At 58.1% G+C, this 22875-nt stretch overlaps 1 protein-coding gene across 5 annotated transcripts in view; it reads right to left on the bottom strand.

Moving 5' to 3' along the window:
- Positions 1 to 196: 196 nt before the first annotated feature.
- IFT172 (intraflagellar transport 172) overlaps positions 197 to 22875 on the bottom strand; it is a 154029-nt gene continuing 131350 nt past the window's right edge. For 2 of the 5 annotated variants that reach the window (XM_077812218.1, XM_077812219.1), the window contains 9 exons: positions 21584 to 21700; positions 20951 to 21061; positions 15678 to 15797; positions 14219 to 14314; positions 5312 to 5371; positions 2914 to 3012; positions 2088 to 2241; positions 1050 to 1141; positions 197 to 376 (listed from right to left, as the gene is read on the bottom strand). In XM_077812218.1, coding sequence (XP_077668344.1) covers positions 287 to 376; positions 1050 to 1141; positions 2088 to 2241; positions 2914 to 3012; positions 5312 to 5371; positions 14219 to 14314; positions 15678 to 15797; positions 20951 to 21061; positions 21584 to 21700 — 939 coding nt within the window. In that variant the 3' untranslated portion in view covers positions 197 to 286. The other 3 variants (XM_077812220.1, XR_013345524.1, XM_077812221.1) reach the window with 3 other exon arrangements.

The raw sequence follows: 22875 nt of genomic DNA, 5'->3' as shown, positions 1-22875 counted from the left end.
TGCTCGTTCTCGGTTGCTCTGAGCCTGGCCTGAGCCCCATCACTTCAGGGCCCTTCAGGTGACGCGAGCCTGTGTCGGGCTCCTGTGCTCACCTGCGGCCTGGCCAGGCCCTGGGGTGCCATGGGCTGGAGGCAATGGGATGCTGCCCACCCCCAGAGGAAGCGCAGGACTCGCAAACAGGGCAGGACACGGGATCCAGGATCACAGCTGGGGTTCCATAGCCTGCTTTATTGGGGAGCGGTGAGGGGGCGGGGAAAGCGGGGCCCCACTCAGCCCTGGCGGCCGCTCACTGGAAGGAGAGGCTGCTGCTCGGCAGCCCCCCAGACCACTGGCCAATGAACTTGAGCACGTCTTGGCACACGGGGCTATGGGACGTCTGCAAGAGAGAAGAGGAGATGCTGGGCACAGGCTGCGCGGAGCCACCCGGGTTTGGGGGATTTAGCGTATCCTCCCACTCCCTCCTGGGGGACAGTGCGAGCCCAGCCCCCGAGCAAGTGCATGACCAGGCAGCAGCCTCCTGCCCCCACGGGGGGGCGGGATCGCTGCACTAGGGCAGCCAGAAGCCTGTCCCTTGGACTGGGGCAGGGTGGGGCACGGCCCTGGTCCCTGGGGCCCACTGGGGGTGGGCATGGGGCAGAGCCTGGGAAAGGGGGGAGCCCAGCAGGATAATGCACATGGGGGCTGCGTGATGCTGGGGGATGTTCACCTGAGGTGGGGCTGGGCCAGGCTGAGACCCCATACGAGGGCTAAACCCAGCCACGTCTTCCCCTGCTGGGCTCAGCCAGTTCCCCCTGGGGGAGCCAATGCCCCTAGATCCCCTGTCCTTTGTTGCAGCTCAGAAGTGCTGGGCGAGGGGGTGGGGTGAACGGCTGCCCCCCCATTCTCCCTCCCAGTGGGCACAGGCCTGTGAGTGAGCCAGAGCCATTGCCTTGTCCTGCGCGCCCCCCACCCCCCGGCGCTGAGCCCCTCCCATGAAGACAGGCCCTGCCCCCCTCCCCGTGCTGGGCGCTGAGCCCCTCCCTTGAAGACAGGCCCTGCCCCCCCCTCACCTTGACGGCCATCAGAAACTTGTTCCATGTGTCTTTGTTGGCTTCTTTCCCAGGCCGCTTGAACTCGACCTTGTTCCTCAGCACAGGGTAGCCTGGCCACAGACAGACGCTGCTGAGCGGGGCCAAACTGGGGGCTGAGCCCAGCGCTGCCCGACCCCCAGCCCTGCCGGCACCACCCCCAGGGGCCTGGCCCAGGCGCTTAGCCAACAGCACCACCCAGGGCAGAGCCAGCACGGGGGCCCAGAGGTGCCATGCGGGGGCGGGGGCCCCAACACACAGCAATTCCCCTGCCAGGATCTCAGGTGCCAGGACCCTGCCCCATGCCCGAGGCCTTCGCCTGCAGTTCCCTCGCCAGTGTCTGATGCCCCCTGCTGCCAATTCCACCCCCCAGGCCCAAATCTCCCCACCAAGCCTGCTCTCCCCAGGTCCCAATCCTCCTCCACGGTCCCAAACCTCCCCCCCACCAAGCCTGCTCCCCCCAGGTCCCAAACCTCTCCACCACCAACCCTGCTCCCCCCCAGGTCCCAATCCCCCCCACTACCAATCCGCCCCCCCGGGCCCAAACCTCCTCCCCACCAACCCTGCTCCCCTCAGGTCCCAATCCTCCTCCACGGTCGCAAACCTCCCCCCACCAACCCTTCTCCCCCAGGTCCCAATCCCTCCCCACTACCAATGTGCCCCCATGGCCCAAACCTGCCCCCGCCACCGGGTCCCAATCCTCCTCCACCGTCCCAAACCTCACCCCCTGGTCCAAACCTCTCCCCATTGCCAATTCTGCCCCCGTGGGTCCCAAACCTCTCTCCATCCTGCTCCCCTGCCAAGCCCGCCTCCCCCCCCAGGTTGCAAATCTCCCCCCCACCGCCAATCCTGCCTACCCAGGTCCAAATCTTGCCCCCCTACTTCCCAGGTCCTGATCCTTCCTCCTCTGTGCCAAACCTCCCCACCACCGCCAATTCGCCGCTCCCAGATCTCATTCCTGCCCCCTGGGTCCCAATCCTGCTCCCCCATCCCCGAGGGGCTAAATGTCCAGGGACTCACCGGTGAGGAGGCAAGGCAGGGAGTGCACGCCCGTGCTTGCGGCCACCAGCGAAGCCTCGTATGTGTCCCGCTCATCTCGGGGCAGAACCTGCTCCAGCCGCTGATCCATGGACATGGTGAGCACCCAGTCCCTGATCTCCTCCCGTGTCGCCTCCTGCCACGCAGCACAGATCACTGCTGACTCCGGGCACCGCCCTGCGAGCTGGCCTGGCCCGGCCCTGAGACCAGGGCGGGGGTCAGGCCCCCAGATCCTGAACCCCCACTGACAGAGGGGGCCCTGGTCCCTTGTGTCCTCTGCCTGGTCCTGAGAGCTGGGAAGGGGTGCAGGGTGGGGGGGCTGGTCACTCACCCCCCACTCACCTGATCCTGAGAGCTGAGGCCTCATCCTTCGCTTCCCTTACCCCCCAGTCCTGAGAGCTGGGGCCCTGGTCCCTTGAGCCACCCTCCCCCGTGTTCCTGAGAGGTGGGAGTCTGGCCCCTCGACCCCCTAACCCTCTGGTCCTGAGACCTGGGGGCCTGGTCCCTCCCTCCCCCCACTCACCTGGCCCTGAGACCTGGGGCCCTGGTTCCTTGCATCATCCCCTATTGCTGAGACCTGGGGCCCTGCTCCCTCACTTCCCCCGGTCCTGAGAGCTGGGAGCCCGCTCCCTCACTTCCCACAGTCCTGAGAGCCGGGGGCCTGGTCCCTTGCACTCCCCACCTCCTGTTGCTGAGGGTCAGATCCCGCACACCCCGCTTACTGCTGACAGCTGGGCCCTGCTGCCTCACTCCCTGCCTGTCCTGGGGCTGAGGGAAGCGGAGGGTGGAGAACACGGACAACACTCACAGCCACGTGCTGGTGCGCCGGGAGTGGCACCTCGAAGGGGATGTCTGTGTTCTGGAAGTCGACATGGTCCAGGGCGTCGAGCGTGCCCTCTTCAATGGCCTGGGGGGCAGAGGGAGAGTGCTGGGGGGGGGGCAGCATCCTGCAGTGCCAGGCCAGGCAGCCCAAACCTCCCGCATCAGCAATGGCCCCAGCAGGGTCCCAGGAGATGCATTTGCCACTCTTAGGACACACCAAAGGCTCACATTAGCCCTGACCTTGCAGTCAACTGCTCTTCCACCCAGTGAGCCAGGCCCCATCCTGCGGGACCTACATTCTCTGTTCCAAGGGTACGTCCTGGCATTTAGCTCTGTTCACATGCACCCAGCATACTGCCGAGTGGGTGAGGGAATAGCTTGTATTGGACCAGCTTCTGTGGGTGAGCAATGCACGCTTTGGCGCTCACACCTGAGAGTAAGACCTCTGTGCAGGGCTCTCTTGGTCCAATACAAGCTATGCCCTCCCGCACCTTGTCTGTCTCATACCCTGGGGCCGACCCGGCTCCAACAACCCTGCCTCCAGCTTACGATGGGAGCCAGGTCGCTCAGTGGAACCCACGTGTCCCCATCATGATTTACCGAATTTTCTGTACACTGTAAGATTTATCACCAGAGATTTTTATATTTTCAACCAGATCCTCGAAGAAGACATTGAATAACATGGAGCTGAGAGCAGCTCCTGGGCAGCACCCCATTAGAACCCCCCGCCCCCACTGGATGACAACTGCCCATTGACTTTTTGACATCCACTAGCTAGCCGCTGTTCAATCCATTTAATATGGGTGCTACTGATTTGGCATCGCGTTAACTTTCGTATGGTCTGTCGAGCAGGACTAAACCGCAGCCCTGACAGAAGTTTAGCAGCCAGGCTTATGAGAAGAAGCTTCTCTTATGAGACCTATTTTCCATAAAGCTATAATCAAATGCTGCTGTCTTTCAATTCTCAATGGAGTGTGTCCCAGCCAACAGGACAGCAACTAACACCCTTGGCCAGGGTGCCGGGGAACTGGGTCCCACAGCTGGCCCCTGCTGCTAAGGAGCACAGGGTTAGAATGGAAACAGGCACAGGACCGCCACTCGAGCAGCTGCTGCTGCAGTTTGGAACCTGAGTGACCCCCCTTGCCAGATGCTCTGGGGTCTCTGCTGTGTGCCGGACCAACAGGAGTGCAAGGAAAGGGCCGAGCTGGATGCTTCGCTTCCTGATTCTTGTACGGGCAGCAGCTGAAGTGTCAGGAAATGAGAACAGCTTCCCTCCCTCGTTCAGAGCCACCTCCAGGCCAGGCATCATGGCCCTTCTGGCCTGGAAGCCTCTTGGGCTAGGGGCCGTGCTGCTCCGACACGCAGCCAGGCTTTGCTCGTACAAGCCGCGGTTTCACTGTGCCGTTTCCAACCTGCAGTGTTCAGCCAGATGCACCTCAACACAGGGCCCGCTCTCCCCGTGGGTCCTCGAGGCAGGGCTGGAACATTCTCTGTCTTTCCATGGGCACCTCCCCTGCAGCCCCCCGACTCAGAACAGCCTGCCCCCTACAGCCGGCGCTAGGAGTAAGCAGCCTGAGCAATTGCTTAGGGCCCCGAGCAGCTCAAGGCCCCCGCATTCACTGTTAGTATCCCTGCTTAGGGCCCCGAGCAGCTCGAGGCCCCCACATTCACTGTTAGTATCCCTGCTTAAGGCCCCGAGCAGCTCGAGGCCCCCGCATTCACTGTTAGTATCCCTGCTTAGGGCCCCGAGCAGCTCGAGGCCCCCGCATTCACTGTTAGTATCCCTGCTTAGGGCCCCGAGCAGCTCGAGGCCCCCGCATTCACTGTTAGTATCCCTGCTTAGGGCCCCGAGCAGCTCGAGGCCCCCGCATTCACTGTTAGTATCCCTGCTTAGGGCCCCGAGCAGCTCGAGGCCCCCGCATTCACTGTTAGTATCCCTGCTTAGGGCCCCGAGCAGCTCGAGGCCCCCGCATTCACTGTTAGTATCCCTGCTTAGGGCCCCGAGCAGCTCGAGGCCCCCGCATTCACTGTTAGTATCCCTGCTTAGGGCCCCGAGCAGCTCGAGGCCCCCGCATTCACTGTTAGTATCCCTGCTTAGGGCCCCGAGCAGCTCGAGGCCCCCGCATTCACTGTTAGTATCCCTGCTTAGGGCCCCGAGCAGCTCGAGGCCCCCTCATTCACTGTTAGTATCCCTGCTTAGGGCCCCGAGCAGCTCGAGGCCCCCGCATTCACTGTTAGTATCCCTGCTTAGGGCCCCGAGCAGCTCAAGGCCGCCGCATTCACTGTTAGTATCCCTGCTTAGGGCCCCGAGCAGCTCAAGGCCCCCGCATTCACAGCGACCCACCCCTGTGCCGCCTTTACCCTCGTCCTGATGCGCTACTCACGTCTGTGAGGTCCAGGAATCGGTTCAGGAAGATAAATGCCATGTTCTCCCAGCCGATCGCCTAGTGCAGAGAAAGCAAGAATGAGTGTGAGTGGTGGGAAGTGATGCTCTGGGGAGCCCCGGCCATGTCCCACGCACCGGTGATGTGGAGAAATGCCCTCTGGGCTAAGAGCAGTAACAATTCAGCAGGACAACGGGGGGCACCTGCATTGCGCCTTCCTGAGCAGCCAGGATTTGGGGGGGAAAACCAGGCAAAGAAGCCTTGTGGGGGAGTGAATCTGCAGGGTTCAGAGAGAACAGCAGCATCCCCAGCTTTCACAGCTTCAAGGCCCATCTCAGCCCCAGCTACATCAGAGGCAGGTGTGAGACCATAAGACCCCCAAAGCAGCAGATGTGTGATAACCTGCCCTCACGAGGATCTCATCCTGGGTGCTCATACTTAGAGTTCAGATTATTTATTTGTGGGGTTGTTGAGTGTGCGGCAAGCTGGGGCATGAATTTACCACACACTAGCCTGCCCTGCACTCCCCGCCCCTGGGCCCCTTCACCAAGCACTAAAGGTTCCCAGCAGCCCACTTTGAGCTACTCCTGTTGTAAAGTGGAGTAGACAGAAGCACAAGCAGGGTGCCAGAGACAGTCAGCACATGGTGGGCTAGAGCACTGCAGACAGCCCTAGCTTGCTGTGCAGTAACTGGCTGTATTTCAAGGAATCCCTGTTGAGGTTACAGGGACAAACCATCCCGATGAGTCGAAAGAATAGTAAATATGGCAGGCGACCGGCTTGGCTTAACGGTGAAATCCTAGCGGATCTTAAACATAAAAAAGAAGCTTACAAGAAGTGGAAGGTTGGACATATGACCAGGGAAGAGTATAAAAATATTGCTCGGGCATGTAGGAATGAAATCAGGAGGGCCAAATCGCACCTGGAGCTGCAGCTAGCGAGAGATGTCAAGAGTAACAAGAAGGGTTTCTTCAGGTATGTTGGCAACAAGAAGAAAGCCAAGGAAAGTGTGGGACCCTTACTGAATAAGGGAGGCAACCTAGTGACAGAGGATGTGGAAAAAGCTAATGTACTCAATGCTTTTTTTTGCCTCTGTTTTCACTAACAAGGTCAGCTCCCAGACTGCTACGCTGGGCATCACAAAATGGGGAAGAGATGGCCAGCCCTCTGTGGAGATAGAGGTGGTTAGGGACTATTTAGAAAAGCTGGACGTGCACAAGTCCATGGGGCCGGACGAGTTGCATCCGAGAGTGCTGAAGGAATTGGCGGCTGTGATTGCAGAGCCATTGGCCATTATCTTTGAAAACTCGTGGCGAACCGGGGAAGTCCCGGATGACTGGAAAAAGGCTAATGTAGTGCCAATCTTTAAAAAAGGGAAGAAGGAGGATCCTGGGAACTACAGGCCAGTCAGCCTCACCTCAGTCCCTGGAAAAATCATGGAGCAGGTCCTCAAAGAATCAATCTTGAAGTACTTGCATGAGAGGAAAGTGATCAGGAACAGCCAGCATGGATTCACCAAGGGAAGGTCATGCCTGACTAATCTAATCGCCTTTTATCATGAGATTACTGGTTCTGTGGATGAAGGGAAAGCAGTGGATGTATTGTTTCTTGACTTTAGCAAAGCTTTTGACACGGTCTCCCACAGTATTCTTGTCAGCAAGTTAAGGAAGTATGGGCTGGATGAATGCACTATAGGGTGGGTAGAAAGCTGGCTAGATTGTCGGGCTCAACGGGTAGTGATCAATGGCTCCATGTCTAGTTGGCAGCCGGTGTCAAGTGGAGTGCCCCAGGGGTCGGTCCTGGGGCCGGTTTTGTTCAATATCTTCATAAATGATCTGGAGGATGGTGTGGATTGCACTCTCAGCAAATTTGCGGACGATACTAAACTGGGAGGAGTGGTAGATACGCTGGAGGGGAGGGATAGGATACAGAAGGACCTAGACAAATTGGAGGATTGGGCCAAAAGAAATCTGATGAGGTTCAATAAGGATAAGTGCAGGGTCCTGCACTTAGGACGGAAGAATCCAATGCACCGCTACAGACTAGGGACCAAATGGCTAGGCAGCAGTTCTGCGGAAAAGGACCTAGGGGTGACAGTGGACGAGAAGCTGGATATGAGTCAGCAGTGTGCCCTTGTTGCCAAGAAGGCCAATGGCATTTTGGGATGTATACGTAGGGGCATAGCGAGCAGATCGAGGGACGTGATCGTCCCCCTCTATTCGACATTGGTGAGGCCTCATCTGGAGTACTGTGTCCAGTTTTGGGCCCCACACTACAAGAAGGATGTGGATAAATTGGAGAGAGTCCAGCGAAGGGCAACAAAAATGATTAGGGGTCTGGAACACATGACTTATGAGGAGAGGCTGAGGGAGCTGGGATTGTTTAGCCTGCAGAAGAGAAGAATGAGGGAGGATTTGATAGCTGCTTTCAACTACCTGAAAGGGGGTTCCAAAGAGGATGGCTCTAGACTGTTCTCAATGGTAGCAGATGACAGAACGAGGAGTAATGGCCTCAAGTTGCAGTGGGGGAGGTTTAGATTGGATATTAGGAAAAACTTTTTCACTAAGAGGGTGGTGAAACACTGGAATGCGTTGCCTAGGGAGGTGGTGGAATCTCCTTCCTTGGAAGTTTTTAAGGTCAGGCTTGACAAAGCCCTGGCTGGGATGATTTAACTGGGAATTGGTCCTGCTTCGAGCAGGGGGTTGGACTAGATGACCTTCAGGGGTCCCTTCCAACCCTGATATTCTATGATTCTATGATCTAGACATGAACGCAGGGCCTAGCAGCACTGCTCATGGGCCAGGCCCCCGTGGCACTAGGCACTGTACAGACGCAGAATTAAAGAACAGTCTGTACCACAAAGCACTGACAAGCCACGCTTAACCCCTGAAACAGGTTAAAAATTCCTTCCACCATTTTTTTTTCTAGCATTAACTCTGGTAACGCTGGATAGTAACATAATCCAGGTAAATGTCCAGTCCCTTTCGGAATCTTGCCAAGTCCTTGGGCTCAACAACGTCATGTGGAGATGAGTTCCACAGGCTAATAATGCATGGTGCAAAAAAGTATTCCCTTGCACTGGGTTTGAATTTCCCCCATTTGAATTGCATTTAATGCACCCTTGTTCTTACGTTATGAGACAAGAAGAGCAAAAGCGCCCGGTCTCTCTTCTCTAGGCCAGACATTATTTTAGGTGCTTCTGTCACATCCCCTCTTATTTATCTCTTAAGGGAACAGTCCCAATCGTTTTAATCTCTCTGAACCCCCTGTTCTGCAATAGTCTGAGTCGAGGGACCCAGCACTGCACACAGTCCCCACCGTGATACTGATCTATATGAAGGCACTAGGTACTCTCCATATCACCACCATCCTGCTGCACATGGCGTTTGCTTTTGGGATCCCTGTGCATGCTGAGCTGAGCTCTCGCTGTGCTGGCCCAGCAATGCCCAGAGCCCTCTCCTGAGCTGCGTCAGGTCACCTCAAGCCCTTTCCTAAATGCAGTGCTGTGCAGCGGGTCTCTTCCCCAGCGCCAGCAGCAGGAGCCTGCAGTGACACGCTGTTGCTCTAGGACAAACGGGCCCTGCACCCAGCAAACCTGGAGCCAGGTCGCGCTGCAGGCCCTGCTGCCAGGCACATCAGTGCCCACTGGGACTCCCCTCCCTGCCCAGGGTAAGCTGGGGAGCAGGAACACAGTCCCCCACCCCAGAGAACACGGTCTGGCACCTGCCAGCACTTCTAGACATGACTGAGTCCTTTGCTGTCGCATGGCCCTTGGGTCAGGGGCAGAGGCAGAGTCTGGGTTCCAGGGCTGGCTGCTGAGCCTTTCCCCATCCCTCTCTACTGGCTGCTTTGATGGGGGTGTGGTGAGTTCGGACTTCCCCTTGGACGGCAGGTCCTTCTGGGAGACGTACTGATGTCAAGTATGCCTGGAATACATTACTAATAACTACAGCTCCTGCTGGCCCTTGAACCAGGGACACACCCACAGTCACAGCCACCCACTGCTGTGCTGATTGCAGACGCTAGGTCTCCTACTAGCTAAAGACAAAGGAAGAGCAGCAATGCCCAGCTTAAATGGGAGACACCATCGAAGAAGGAATCCCAGATAAAATGAAGTTGGTATCTCAATCCCTCAGGGATAGAAAATGGCAAGTTTAAATAAAATCTCCACCTTGCTGTTAGTCGTTTAACCAGGGAGGGACTGTTCCTCTCCCCTCTGTTTAGTTATAAAGCCTTCCACAAACCTGACACTGGTATAAATCAAGGCCCTGCAGGGAACTCAGAGCTTGCTGAAGCCCCCAAGAAGCCGCAGAACATGGAAATGCTACCACACATTCAGACCAGGCCCGGGGGCAAACTCTCCCAGGGTTACCAGGCCTGAGAATGGCAAGATGTCATTGCAGACTCTGTGTTCTTTAACAGAAGTAATGTTTCCTTGCTGAGTCTGCATCTGCCAGTGGGACTGTTTTGTAATATTGTTATGAGTCCTGTTTGTGTCTCGGTTTCCCCTATATGCTGCATTGTTACCTAGTGGGTGGAAAAGAGCTGTTTGCTTTCAGGGCAGGCAAAGAGACAGAGGATGGGTGTGGCCCAGCTATGTGGGCCTTAGTCTCCATCTCAGTGGAGCAGCTGAGGAGACTGGTGAATCTGATCGCCAGGACATCGCACATAGTGATCAAGGACCGAGAGGGAGATGGACGTCCCCACCTCCTTTAGGGAAGCTGAACAACAATCCCCTAGCTCAAGATTAATGGACTGGAGAGGTGCGAGAGGGGAGATAAGAGCTAGGGCCTGGAAGAGGTCGGGCTCTCGCCTGGAGTCTGACCAAGGTTGGATGGAGAGACAGACAGAGCGTGAACCAAGGGGGTCACTGCAGCTGGTCTGGGCTGTAACCATCAGTTCTCTGGGCCACCCGAGGGGCTGCCTGGGCCATGTGCCAGGTGACTAATAAACCCACCTGGTTTCACAGCGCTGGATGAGTGTCCCTGCAGACACTGAGCAAGGGGCACTGATCCCTGAGGAGAGGACACATCTCCCCCAGGATCTGTCTCAGCTGGACTTGCTGCCTGGAGCTTCTGGGGTGGGGCAGGGGACTGCAGGCTCAGAGGACCAGTCTCAGGAGGCGGTGAGACCCCTGGGGGTCTGGCCCACTGAAGGTCCCCTCCCAGAGACTGTTCCCAGGCTGGGACATAGCCCTGACCCTTTGAGTCCATGACAGCTCTCTCCCTCAAGGAATTCTATTTGGGGATTTTTAACTAAGCAATGCTATATGCATGCTCTCCCTTTGTAAATCCAAGGACATTGGTCTTAGAGACCTTCAGAGAAAGCTTTCCTTTCAAACCAAACACCTTCAGACAAGTGCCCCCTCATTCACTGGAGGATCACATGACATGTCATAACCTTATTAGAGGTACGAAAGCTGATGAGTGGTGAGTTCACTGCTTTATGGTATAACTGCTTGCCCTCAATGCTGGTCTTTGGCCAGGGTTTGAAAAACACTGGTGTGGTCCGTATGTGCCTAGAACGTCTGCTATTTGAGCATAAGCCACAAACCTGTTCATTACATACCTCCATGGTTCTGGGTGACTTAACAAACTTGTCGATTGGCTAAGACTAACCAAGTAACTGATCTGAGAAATAATGTCCCAGGTCAGAGCTGACCTGAGAGGAACCCAGCACAAACCATACTGAGCTAGTGCTCCCTGGACTCATTTCAGAGCAGCAGCCGTGTTAGTCTGTATTCGCAAAAAGAAAAGGAGGACTTGTGGCACCTTAGGGACTAATTCGTTAGTCTCTAAGGTGCCACAAGTACTCCTTTTCTCCCTGGACTCAGTAATGAATGGTTTTCCACATCAGTTCTAGTTTGTTAAATTTCAGCTGTAAAATTCGACTTGCAAATCCACGAATTTTAACTTCTCTGCTTCCACTTCCCCTGGGCCCTCACCGGCTCACCCTGCTTGGCTGCTGTGCAGTAGTGGCCACTTTCCGCCCCAGGGATTCGTGTCTGGGGAAAGAACCACAGCTGCAGCCCTGGCTCGGGATGATCATGTCTGAAGCCAAGAGCTGGCCCAGGGGAGCCGGGGTTCATCAACACAGCATTTTAAAGGCCACAGCAGCAAGCCTCAGAGCCCAGGACTTGGGCATGCAGGCTTTGCATTACAGAGCTAAGAACAGCTGTTGTGATGAAGTGGGTTTTTTCCCCTTGTTATGCTGCACACGAGCCGATGTGAATCTTACTGTTTTGCATAAATATGGCGTATGCCTCAGTTTCCCTGTGTGCTGCACCAGTGTTTAAGGTGGTGGGAATAAGGGTCTGACTTTTGCTGAGACCCTCGGGGGCAGGTGAGGCGGCTCCAGCTGCCTGCACGTAAGCGATGGACGGTGCCCTTTGTAACCTGAGACCCAGGAGGGGGATGCAACCAGGTGACACTTTGCCTAGGAAGCAAGATAAAAACCAGAGAAGGGGCAACAGGCCTTTCGGAGGTTAGGCCACTGGAAGCCAGTCAGTCTCCTGTCTGGGACATGGAGTGGGGGAAAGTCCAGGGCATGAGGCCTGGATCCCCGCAAGATGGACTTTACCAAATGGTCCTGCTTTCTGTGCTAACAAGCTCTGTTCTGAGCTATGTTCCTGTCGACTAAGAAACCTTCTGTTTTACACGCTGGCTGAGAGTCATGGCTGACTGCAAAGCTGGGGGGCAGGGCCTCTCTGGCTTTCCCAGGGGTCCCGTTCAGGTGGATCTGCTGCGGGAAGCACATGGTGAGAATAGGGGTCCTGAATGCTCTGAGGTCAGACCCAGAAAGGCCATAGCTGAAAACTCTTCTTGCCCTGGTGATAGTGTGAGGGGAGGCATGCTACACCAGAGTCCTGTCTGGCCTCATACAGAGCAGGTCCAGAGCACTGGGCCTGTGTCTCTGTGACAGCTGTGTGTATGTTATGGCTCGGGCTGGAGCTCATACTCAGAAACCCAACCCCACCACAGCTTCAGAGCTCGGGCCCGCCTGTCTCCATAGCTGTTTTTAGCGCTGTACCATGAGCCCCGCAAGCCTGAGTCTAGACCAGGGCTCCCAGACTCACTGCCGCAGGTTTTTGAAGTGTTGACGTCCATTTGTCTCCCTGGAGCTACCAAGTCCCATGTCAACATACAGGAGTGGGAACATAAGAATGTCCAGACTGGGTCAGACCAAAGGTCCATCTAGCCCAGTACCCTGTCTTCCAACAGTGGCCAGTGCCAGGTACCCCAGAGGGAATGAACAGAACAGGCAATCACCATGTGATCCATCCCCTGTTGCTCATTCCCAGCTCCTAGCAAACAGAGGCTAGGAACACCATCCCTGCCCATCCTGGCTAATAGCCATTGATGGACCAATCCTCCATGAACATATCTAGTTCTTTTTTGAACCCCGTTATAGTTTTGGCCTTCACAACATCCCCTGGCAAAGAGTTCCACAGCCTGACTGTGCGTTGTGTGAAGAAATACTTCCTTTCGTTCGTTTTAAACCTGCTGCCTATTCATTTCATTTGGTGATCCTGGTTCATGTGTTACGTGAAGCAATAAATAACATTTCCTGATTCAATTTCTCCACCCCAGTCATGATTTTATAGACCTCGATCAGATACCCCCTTAGTCATCTCTTTTCCAAGCTGAACAGTCCAAGTCTTATTACTCTCTCTTCATATCAAAGCTGTTTCACCCCCCTAATCATTTTTGTTGCAAATTTCTATACTTTTCCAATTCCAATGTATTTTTGAGATGCGGCGACCACATCTGCACATGGTGTTCAAGACGTGGGCGTCCCACGGATTTATATAGAGGCAACATGATATTTTCTGTCTTATTATCTATCCCTTTCTTGATGATTCCCAACATTCTGTTCACTTTTTTGACTGCCGCTGCACATTGAGTGGATGTTTGCAGAGAACTATCCACAATGACTCCAAGATCTCTTTCTTGAGTGGTAACAATTAATTTAGACCCCATCGTTGTATATGTAGAGTTGGGATTACGTTTTCCAGTGTGCATTACTTTGCATTTATCAACACTGAATTTCACCTGCCATTTTGTTGCCCAGTCACCCAGTTTTGTGAGATCCCAGCACGGGCATATTTTACGAGTGTGTGTGCGAGTCCACGTGTCATTCACCACCACTCCGGTCTGATGAACACAGCGAATGTGGGGCGTTCTTCTCCGTTGCCCCAGTGGGCCATGCACTGACTCTGCAGCAAGGGTGGACAGGAGGCTTATGTTCAACATACCCCGGGTACTAGAGTGCACCAGCAGGGGCTACCTGGGGCAGGTAGAGTGTGAGACGCAACCTGTGGCTGGCTTGATGACACTAGTGCCCCAAGCCCCGCTGACGGTCTCTGTGGCTCGCCTCCCATCACACTCTCCCTGCACAGTCTGCTGAGTGGGGGGGAAAGAAGCTGGAGGGGCGATTGATGGCAGAGGAGGTCCAGGCTGGGGACTGGTCAAGGTAATTAAGGACCCTAGGTGGCATAGGAGGGCAGCTTTCCTGGACCAGATCCTCCCGGTCCCCAATCAGGGGTGGGGGCCAGGGGTGCAACAAGGGGGGAATCGCTGACTCCCAGGGCCCCATACCCATCCCTCGATCCCTAACCCTCCCACCCTCCCCAATTTGAGGACACCCACTCCCCTGCCAGGCACGTCACCCTCTCCTCATGCTCCCATGGGATACATACTCATGGAGAACCCCCAGAGAGGGGCATTTGCAGCCACATTTGCCGAGGGGCTGGTGGAAGGTGGAGGCAGGAGCCCACCAGGCAGGATGAAGGGAGGGAGGGAAAGCTGCCAGAGAAGGACCAATTCCCCCACAGCAGACAGAGAGCCCATGGGAGCCAGGGACCAGGCCCTCCTGCCTCTGGCTCCTGCGAATCAGGTTGCCTCTTACCTTGGCTGCTGTGCCAGCTTCATAAAAGGCCTTGTCTGCAGGGATGAGCTCAGTGTGGCGCAGAAGGGAGATGGAGAGCTTGGCCGCCAAGACATCCTGCGGGCAAAGATGCCTTGAGAGCCACCATGTATGAGAGACAGTGACCCAGTCCGGATCCCCAGCACCCAGTGTCTGAGCCCCAGAGAGCCCTGCCCTCCCTCTGCCCCGCCCTGATCCCCAGCACCCAGTGTCTCAGTCCCGGAGAGCCCTGCCCTCCCTCTGCCCCGCCCTGATCCCCAGCACCAAGTGTCTGAGTCCTGGAGTGTCCTGTCCTCTCTCTGCCCAACCTGGATCCCCAACACCCAGTGTCTGAGACCCAGAGAGCTCTGCCCTCTCTCTGCCCCACCCTGATTCTCAGCACCCAATGTCTGAGTGCCGGAGAGCCCTGCCCTCCCTGTGCCCTGCCCGGATCCCCAGCACCCAGTGTCTGAGCCTCAGAGAGCCTGGCCCTCTCTCTGCTCCGCCTGGATCCCCGGAACTCAGTGTCAGCCCTGGAGAATCTTGCCCGCTGTCTGTCCATCTATGGCTGGCTACCAAGGCCTGTGTCATAAAAATAAAGGGAACGGTAACCACCCTTCTGTATACAGTGCTATAAAACCCCCCCTGGCCAGAGGCAAAACCCTTTCATAGAATCATAGAATATCAGGGTTGGAAGGGACCTCAGGAGGTCATCTAGTCCAACCCCCTGCTCAAAGCAGGACCAATCCCCAATTAAATTAAGAAGCTAAGGTAACCTCGCTGGCACCTGACCCAAAATGACCAATGAGGGGACAAGATACTTTCAAATCTGGAGGGGGGGAGGGGAAAGGCTTTTGTCTGTCTCTGTGATACCTTTGCCGGGAACAGATCAAGGATGCAAGCACTTCAGCTCCTGTAAAGTTAGTATCACACAGACAGACAAAAGCGTTTTTCCCCCGCTCCAGATTTGAAAGTATCTTGTCCCCTCACTGGTCATTTTGGGTCATGTGCCAGCGAGGTTACTTTAGCTTCTTAACCCTTTACAGGTGAAAGAATTTTGCCTCTGGCCAGGAGGGATTTTATAGCACTGTATACAGAAGGGTGGTTACCCTTCCCTTTATATTTAGGACAGCCTGTCAGGCGGAAGGCATGAAAGTCTGCATGAGGCCTGTGAAGGGGGTGGTAAGGGGGCCCTCCCCGAAGGCTGAATTCCTAGCATGTTGCTAGGGCTCCTCCTGTGTGCTGGCTTGCAGCGTGTCACTCTGCACTCTCACAGCAGGGATCCCCAAGGCCACCCCTGGTTCTGGCGGGGCTGGGGCACCATTCCCACGTTCCCCTGGGCAGCACCCTCTGCAATGGCTGAATGCACTGGGGAAGACCCCAACCAGCTGTTTTGCCTCCAGCGCCGCCCGCCCATGGATCCCAGGGACGGAGGCTGAGCAGAGGGCACGGCAGACCTTACCAGCTGCTTCACACCCTGCGCAGCGGAGCGGGTGGCGTAGTAGTGTGATATCAGAAGCATGGTCTCAAACTCCTCGTGCGCGGGAGTGTTCACTTCGCTCGACTTCACGAGGTTCTCACACTGCAGAGAGAGGGAGCATGTGAGTACGTGGGGGCTGTGGCAGCCAGGCCATAGAGCATCCAGGGCAGGGCTGGGCAGGCGGGGAAGCAGTGGGTGCTAAGCAGTCCTGGAAGGGGATGGAAGGGGCAGAGGGAGCTGAGATGCTGAGCAGTGGGGGGCAGAGGAAGCCGTGGGTGCCGAGCAGTGGAGGGCAAAGGGAGCTGTGGGTGCTGAGCAGTGGGGGGTTGTCATAAATATAAAGGGAAGGGTAACCACCTTTCTGTATACAGTGCTATAAAATCCCGCCTGGCCAGAGGCAAAACCTTTTCACCTATAAAGGGTTAAGAAGCTAGGAGAACCTCGCTGGCACCTGACCCAAAATGACCAATGAGGGGACAAGATACTTTCAAATCTGGAGTGGGGGGGAACAAAGGATCTGTCTGTGTGATGCTTTTGCCCGGAACAGATCAGGAATGCAGCCTTACAACTCTTGTTAAGTTAGTAAGTAATCTAGCTAGAACATGCCTCACATTTCCTTTTGTTTAAAGGCTGGTAAAATACGCTGTGCTGAATGGAATGTATAATCCTGTTTTTGTGTCTTTTTGTAATTTAAGGTTTTGCCTAGAGGGATTCTCTGTGTTTTGAATCTAATTACCCTGTAAGGTATTTACCATCCTGATTTTACAGAGGTGATTCTTTTACCTTTTCTTTAATTAAAATTCTTCTTCTTCTAAGAACCTGATTGATTTTTCATTGTTCTTAAGATCCAAAAGGTTTGGGTCTGTGTTCACCTGTACAAATTGGTGAGGATTTTTATCAAGCCTTGTCCAGGAAAGGGGGTGTAGGACTTGGGGGAATATTTGGGGGGAAGTCGTCTCCAAGTGGGCTCTTTCCCTGGTCTTTGTGTAAGACGCTTGGTGGTGGCAGCATTGGGTTCAAGGCAAAGTTTGTACCTTGGAGAAGTTTTTAACCTAAGCTGGTAAGAATAAGCTTAGGGGGTCTTTCATGCAGGTCCCCACATCTGTACCCTAGAGTTCAAAGTGGGGTAGGAACCTTGACAGGGGTAGAGGGAGCCATGGGTGCTGAGCAGTGGCAGGGAGGCAGAGGGAGCCGTGGGAGTTGAGCAATGGGTAGGCAGAGGGAGCTGTGGGCGCTGAGCAGTGGGGGGCAGAGGGAGCTGTGGGCGCTGAGCAGTGGAGGGCAGAGGGAGCCGTGGGCGCTGAGCAGTGGGGGGCAGAGGGAGCTGCGGGTGCTCAGCAATGGGTAGGCCGAGGGGGGCAGTGGGGGGGATGCAGAGGGAGCCGTGGGTGCTGAGCAGTGGGGGGCAGAGGGAGCTGCGGGTGCTGAGCAATGGGTAGGCCGAGGGAGCAGTGGGGGGGATGCAGAGGGAGCCGTGGGCGCTGAGCAGTGGGGGGGGGAGGCAGAGGGAGCCGTGGGCGCTGAGCAGTGGGGGGAGGAGGCAGAGGGAGCCGTGGGCGCTGAGCAGTGTGGGGGGAGGCAGAGGGAGCTGTGGGTGCTGAGCAGTGGGGGGCAGAGGGAGCTGTGGGTGCTGAGCAGTAGGGGGTAGAGGGAGCTGTGGGTGCTGAGCAATGGGTAGGCCGAGGGAGCAGTGGGGGGGAGGCAGAGGAAGCCATGGGTGCTGAGCAGTGGGGTGTAGAGGGAGCCGTGGGGGGGGACGCAGAGGGAGCCATGGACGCTGAGCAGTGGGGGGGGGAGGCAGAGGGAGCTGTGGGTGCTGAGCAGTGGGGGGCAAAGGGAGCTGAGGGTGCTGAGCAATGGGTACGGTGAGGGAGCCATGGGCGCTGAGCAGTGGGGGGCAGAGGGAGCCGTGGGCGCTGAGCAGTGGGGGACAGAGGGAGCTGTGGGTGCTGAGCAGTAGGGGGTAGAGGGAGCTGTGGGTGCTGAGCAGTAGGGGGTAGAGGGAGCTGTGGGTGCTGAGCAATGGGTAGGCCGAGGAAGCAGTGGGGGGGAGGCAGAGGAAGCCGTGGGTGCTGAGCAGTGGGGTGTAAAGGGAGCCGTGGGAGGGGACGCAGAGGGAGCCGTGGGTGCTGGGCAGTGGGGGGTAGAGGGAGCCGTGGGCGCTGGGCAGTGGGGGGTAGAGGGAGCCGTGGGCGCTGAGCAGTGAGGGGGATGCAGAGGGAGCCGTGGGCGCTGAGCAGCGGGGGGCAGAGGGAGCCGTGGGCACTGAGCAGTGGGGAGGGTTGCAGAGGGAGCCGTGGGCGCTGAGCAGCAGGGGGCAGAGGGAGCCGTGGGCGCTGAGCAGCGGGGGGCAGAGGGAGCCGTGGGCGCTGAGCAGCGGGGGGCAGAGGGAGCCGTGGGCGCTGGGCAGCGGGGGGGAGGCAGAGGGAGCCGTGGGCGCTGGGCAGCGGGGGGGAGGCAGAGGGAGCCGTGGGCGCTGGGCAGCGGGGGGGAGGCAGAGGGAGCCGTGGGCGCTGGGCAGCGGGGGGGAGGCAGAGGGAGCCGTGGGCGCTGAGCAGCGGGGGGGAGGCAGAGGGAGCCGTGGGCGCTGAGCAGCGGGGGGGGAGGCAGAGGGAGCCGTGGGCACTGAGCAGCAGGGGGGAGGCAGAGGGAGCCGTGGGCGCTGAGCAGTGGTGGGGGCAGAGGGAGCCGTGGGCACTGAGCAGCATGGGGGAGGCAGAGGGAGCCGTGGGCACTGAGCAGTGGGGGATAGGCAGAGGGAGCCGTGGGTCCTGAGCCGTGGGGGGTAGGCAGAGGGAGCCGTGGGCCCTGAGCCGTGGGGGGGATGCAGAGGGAGCCGTGGTTGCTGGGCAGTGGGGGGCAGAGGGAGCCGTGGTTGCTGGGCAGTGGGGGGCAGAGGGAGCCGTGGTTGCTGGGCAGTGGGGGGAGGCAGAGGGAGCAGTGGGCGCTGAGCAGTGGGGGGGAGGCAGAGGGAGCTGTGGGCACTGAGCAGTAGGGGGAGGCAGAGGGAGCTGTGGGCACTGAGCAGTGGGGGGGGGCAGAGGGAGCCGTGGGCGCTGAGCAGTGGGGGGTAGGCAGAGGGAGCCGTGGGCGCTGAGCAGTGTGGGGGGAAGCAGAGGGAGCCGTGGGTGCTGAGCAGTGGGGGGGCAGAGGGAGCTGTGGGTGCTGAGCAATGGGTAGGCCGAGGGAGCAGTGGGGGGGAGGCAGAGGAAGCCATGGGTGCTGAGCAGTGGGGTGTAGAGGGAGCCGTGGGAGGGGACGCGGGGGGGGACGCAGAGGGAGCCATGGACGCTGAGCAGTGGGGGGGGGAGGCAGAGGGAGCTGTGGGCGCTGAGCAGTGGGGGGCAAAGGGAGCTGAGGGTGCTGAGCAATGGGTAGAGCGAGGGAGCCATGGGCGCTGAGCAGTGGGGGGCAGAGGGAGCCGTGGGCGCTGAGCAGTGGGGGACAGAGGGAGCTGTGGGTGCTGAGCAGTAGGGGGTAGAGGGAGCTGTGGGTGCTGAGCAATGGGTAGGCCGAGGAAGCAGTGGGGGGGAGGCAGAGGAAGCCGTGGGTGCTGAGCAGTGGGGTGTAAAGGGAGCCGTGGGAGGGGACGCAGAGGGAGCCGTGGGTGCTGGGCAGTGGGGGGTAGAGGGAGCTGTGGGCGCTGAGCAGTGAGGGGGATGCAGAGGGAGCCGTGGGCACTGAGCCGTGGGGGGCAGAGGGAGCTGTGGGCGCTGAGCAGTGGGGAGGGTTGCAGAGGGAGCCGTGGGCGCTGAGCAGTGGGGAGGGTTGCAGAGGGAGCCGTGGGCGCTGAGCAGCGGGGGGCAGAGGGAGCCGTGGGCGCTGAGCAGCGGGGGGCAGAGGGAGCCGTGGGCGCTGGGCAGCAGGGGGGAGGCAGAGGGAGCCGTGGGCGCTGAGCAGCGGGGGGGAGGCAGAGGGAGCCGTGGGCGCTGAGCAGTGGGGGGGGGCAGAGGGAGCCGTGGGCGCTGAGCAGCAGGGGGGAGGCAGAGGGAGCCGTGGGCGCTGAGCAGCAGGGGGGAGGCAGAGGGAGCTGTGGGCGCTGAGCAGCGGGGGGGAGGCAGAGGGAGCTGTGGGCGCTGAGCAGCGGGGGGGAGGCAGAGGGAGCCGTGGGCGCTGGGCAGCGGGGGGGAGGCAGAGGGAGCCGTGGGCGCTGGGCAGCGGGGGGGAGGCAGAGGGAGCCATGGGCGCTGGGCAGTGGGGGGGGGCAGAGGGAGCCGTGGGCGCTGAGCAGTGGGGGGGGGGCAGAGGGAGCCGTGGGCGCTGAGCAGTGGGGGGGGGCAGAGGGAGCCGTGGGCGCTGAGCAGGGGGGGGGGGCAGAGGGAGCCGTGGGCGCTGAGCAGGGGGGGGGGGGCAGAGGGAGCCGTGGGCGCTGAGCAGCGGGGGGGAGGCAGAGGGAGCCATGGGCGCTGGGCAGCGGGGGGGAGGCAGAGGGAGCCATGGGCGCTGGGCAGCGGGGGGGAGGCAGAGGGAGCCGTGGGCGCTGAGCAGTGGGGGGGGGCAGAGGGAGCCGTGGGCGCTGAGCAGTGGGGGGGGGCAGAGGGAGCCGTGGGCGCTGAGCAGTGGGGGGGGGGGGGCAGAGGGAGCCGTGGGCGCTGAGCAGTGGGGGGGTAGGCAGAGGGAGCCGTGGGCCCTGAGCCGTGGGGGGGATGCAGAGGGAGCCGTGGGCGCTGAGCTGTGGGGGGCAGAGGGAGCCGTGGTTGCTGGGCAGTGGGGGGAGGCAGAGGGAGCAGTGGGCGCTGAGCAGTGGGGGGGAGGCAGAGGGAGCAGTGGGCGCTGAGCAGTGGGGGGAGGCAGAGGGAGCTGTGGGCACTGAGCAGTGGGGGGGGAGGTAGAGGGAGCCATGGGCGCTGAGCAGTGGGGGGTAGGCAGAGGGAGCTGTGGGCGCTGAGCAGTGGGGGGCAGGCAGAGGGAGGCGTGGGCACTGGGCAGTGGGGGGTAGAGGGAGCCGTGGGCGCTGAGCACTGAGGGGGAGGCAGAGGGACCCATGGGCCCTGAGCCGTGGGGGGGATGCAGAGGGAGCCATGGACGCTGAGCTGTGGGGGGGCAGAGGGAGCCGTGGTTGCTGGGCAGTGGGGGGGAGGCAGAGGGAGCCGTGGGCGCTGAGCAGTGAGGGGGAGGCAGAGGGAGCCGTGGGCGCTGAGCAGTGGGGGGGGAGGCAGAGGGAGCCGTGGGCGCTGAGCAGCACCGGGAGCCAGGGGGCAGAGCTCTGAGCTCCGTTGGGATGTCGCCACGGGGGGCAGCGCGGTCGCACTCACCAGGTTGAAGAGGACGTCGCGCAGGTCGGCCCAGCTGGGATAGGCCTCGGTGCTGTTCATGCCGGGCGCGTTCACCATCTCCACAAAGAGACGCTTGTAGATGTTGAAATTCTGCATGAGAGGGGAAGCCACGTATCCTGGGCACTGGGTGGGAGCTGAGGGGAGCCCCAGCCTCCCCTGCCGCGTGAGGGAACACAGACGGGGGTCCCAGCAGCTCCACGCGCGCACGGTATCCTGCAGCGACGTGTCCAGCCAGTATGCAGGGAGCAGTGGTCCCGGAACTGCCCCCTAGCAACGCAGCCTCCCCCCCAGGCCTCTCCCTACAGCCCAGAGTCTCCCAGGAAAGAACAAGACCAATGGTACCTAGCAGAACCGTGGCCTGTCCCCGCATGCCGTACACATGTGGGGCAGATCCTCAGCCTCCTCCCCACCTCCTCTGCACAGGAGACAGAGGGAACGGGAAGTGGCCGCAGACCCAGCATGGAGGAGCCCCTGTGGGTGCAGAGCTGGGTCCTACACCACCTTCCCTACAGACGTGGCCCAGAGGGAGAGCGGCAGAGCCAGAGCACAAGGCCCCAGCCTGGGAGCCAGGGTTGGAGAAGATCCCGGTGCTGCACTGAACGTCTCCTTTACCTGCAGGTTGGCGGGAGCTCCATGCTGGACATACAGGCTCAGCGCTTTGTCATAGCTGCCTTCCCGGATGAGGTGGGTTGCATACAGAGCAACGTACTTGTGCAGGACCTTATAATTCTGGAGCAGGGACAGAGAGAGGAAGCAATGGCTGGGCCAGGCTTTAGATCCAGATCCTCTGTAGAACTTGCCCTCCGTCTCATGATTTACCCCTCCACTCATTTGGGGGACACCTCGGCATTTTACCAGCAAGTGATTTGATATATTCTGTCAGACGACTGATCTCGATATAGAACAGCACTGGACAGAGAACAGAGCCCTTCTGGATCCCACTAGAAACACCCCCTTAGACAAAGATTTCCTGTTCAGCCACTTCTCGCAATCTACCATGGAAACAGCTTTTGCTTCATTTACTATGGCCTGCAATGATTTTGTATAATGCTAAGTTTTTCAACATAACGTCATGTAGGACTAAGTCAACTACCTTACAGGGTATGTCTAAGTTGGAAGAAAAGACCCATGGCATGGCCAGGCTGGCCTGAGTACTATCATACCATCCTCTCAGTAGAAGGGAAAACCTATAATGGCAGCAGGCCGTAAAAGAGACCCAGTTTGGGACTATTTTAATGAAGTTCCTCTACCTTTGGGTAAGACATGCATGCGTGCAAAATGCAAACGGTGCAACAAAGAAATGCAAGGCCTGATTGCCCAAATGAAACAACTCCATGAGAAGTGCTCCTTCTCAGGAGGAAGCTGCGTTGAAGATGATGAAAGGAACATGTCCGAACATGAAGGATCTTCAGGTTGGTAACAACCAACAAGAATGCACTTTTATGTAGAAATCCATGATTCAATCGAGTCTTCCTGACTAGTGATTTAAATCAATTTGATTTAATCAAATCCACTCTGCTTAGAGGTTTTTAAGGCCCAGCTTGACAAAGCCCTGGCTGGGTGATTTAGTTGGGGTTGGTCCTGCTTTGAGCAGGGGGTTGGACTAGATGACCACCTGAGGTCTCTTCCAACCCTGATATTCTATGATTCCTTATGGGCGTACCATGGTTTATAAAGAGGCAATATGATATTTTCTGTCTTTCCTAATGGTTCCCAACATTCTGTTCACTTTTTTGACTGCTGTTGCACATTGAGTGGATGTTTTCAGAGAATTATCCACGACTCCAAGATTTCTTTCTTGAGTGGTAACCGCTAATTTAGTCCCCATTATTTTATATGCATAGTTGGGATTATGTTTTCCAGTGTGCATTACTTTGCATTTATCAACATTGAATTTCACCTGC

Source organism: Eretmochelys imbricata, chromosome 3 (assembly GCF_965152235.1).
Source record: "Eretmochelys imbricata isolate rEreImb1 chromosome 3, rEreImb1.hap1, whole genome shotgun sequence".
Taxonomy (NCBI): Eukaryota; Metazoa; Chordata; order Testudines; family Cheloniidae; genus Eretmochelys; species Eretmochelys imbricata.
The sequence above is the reverse complement of the archived record's forward strand: the minus strand, read 5'-3'. Positions and strand labels throughout refer to the sequence as shown.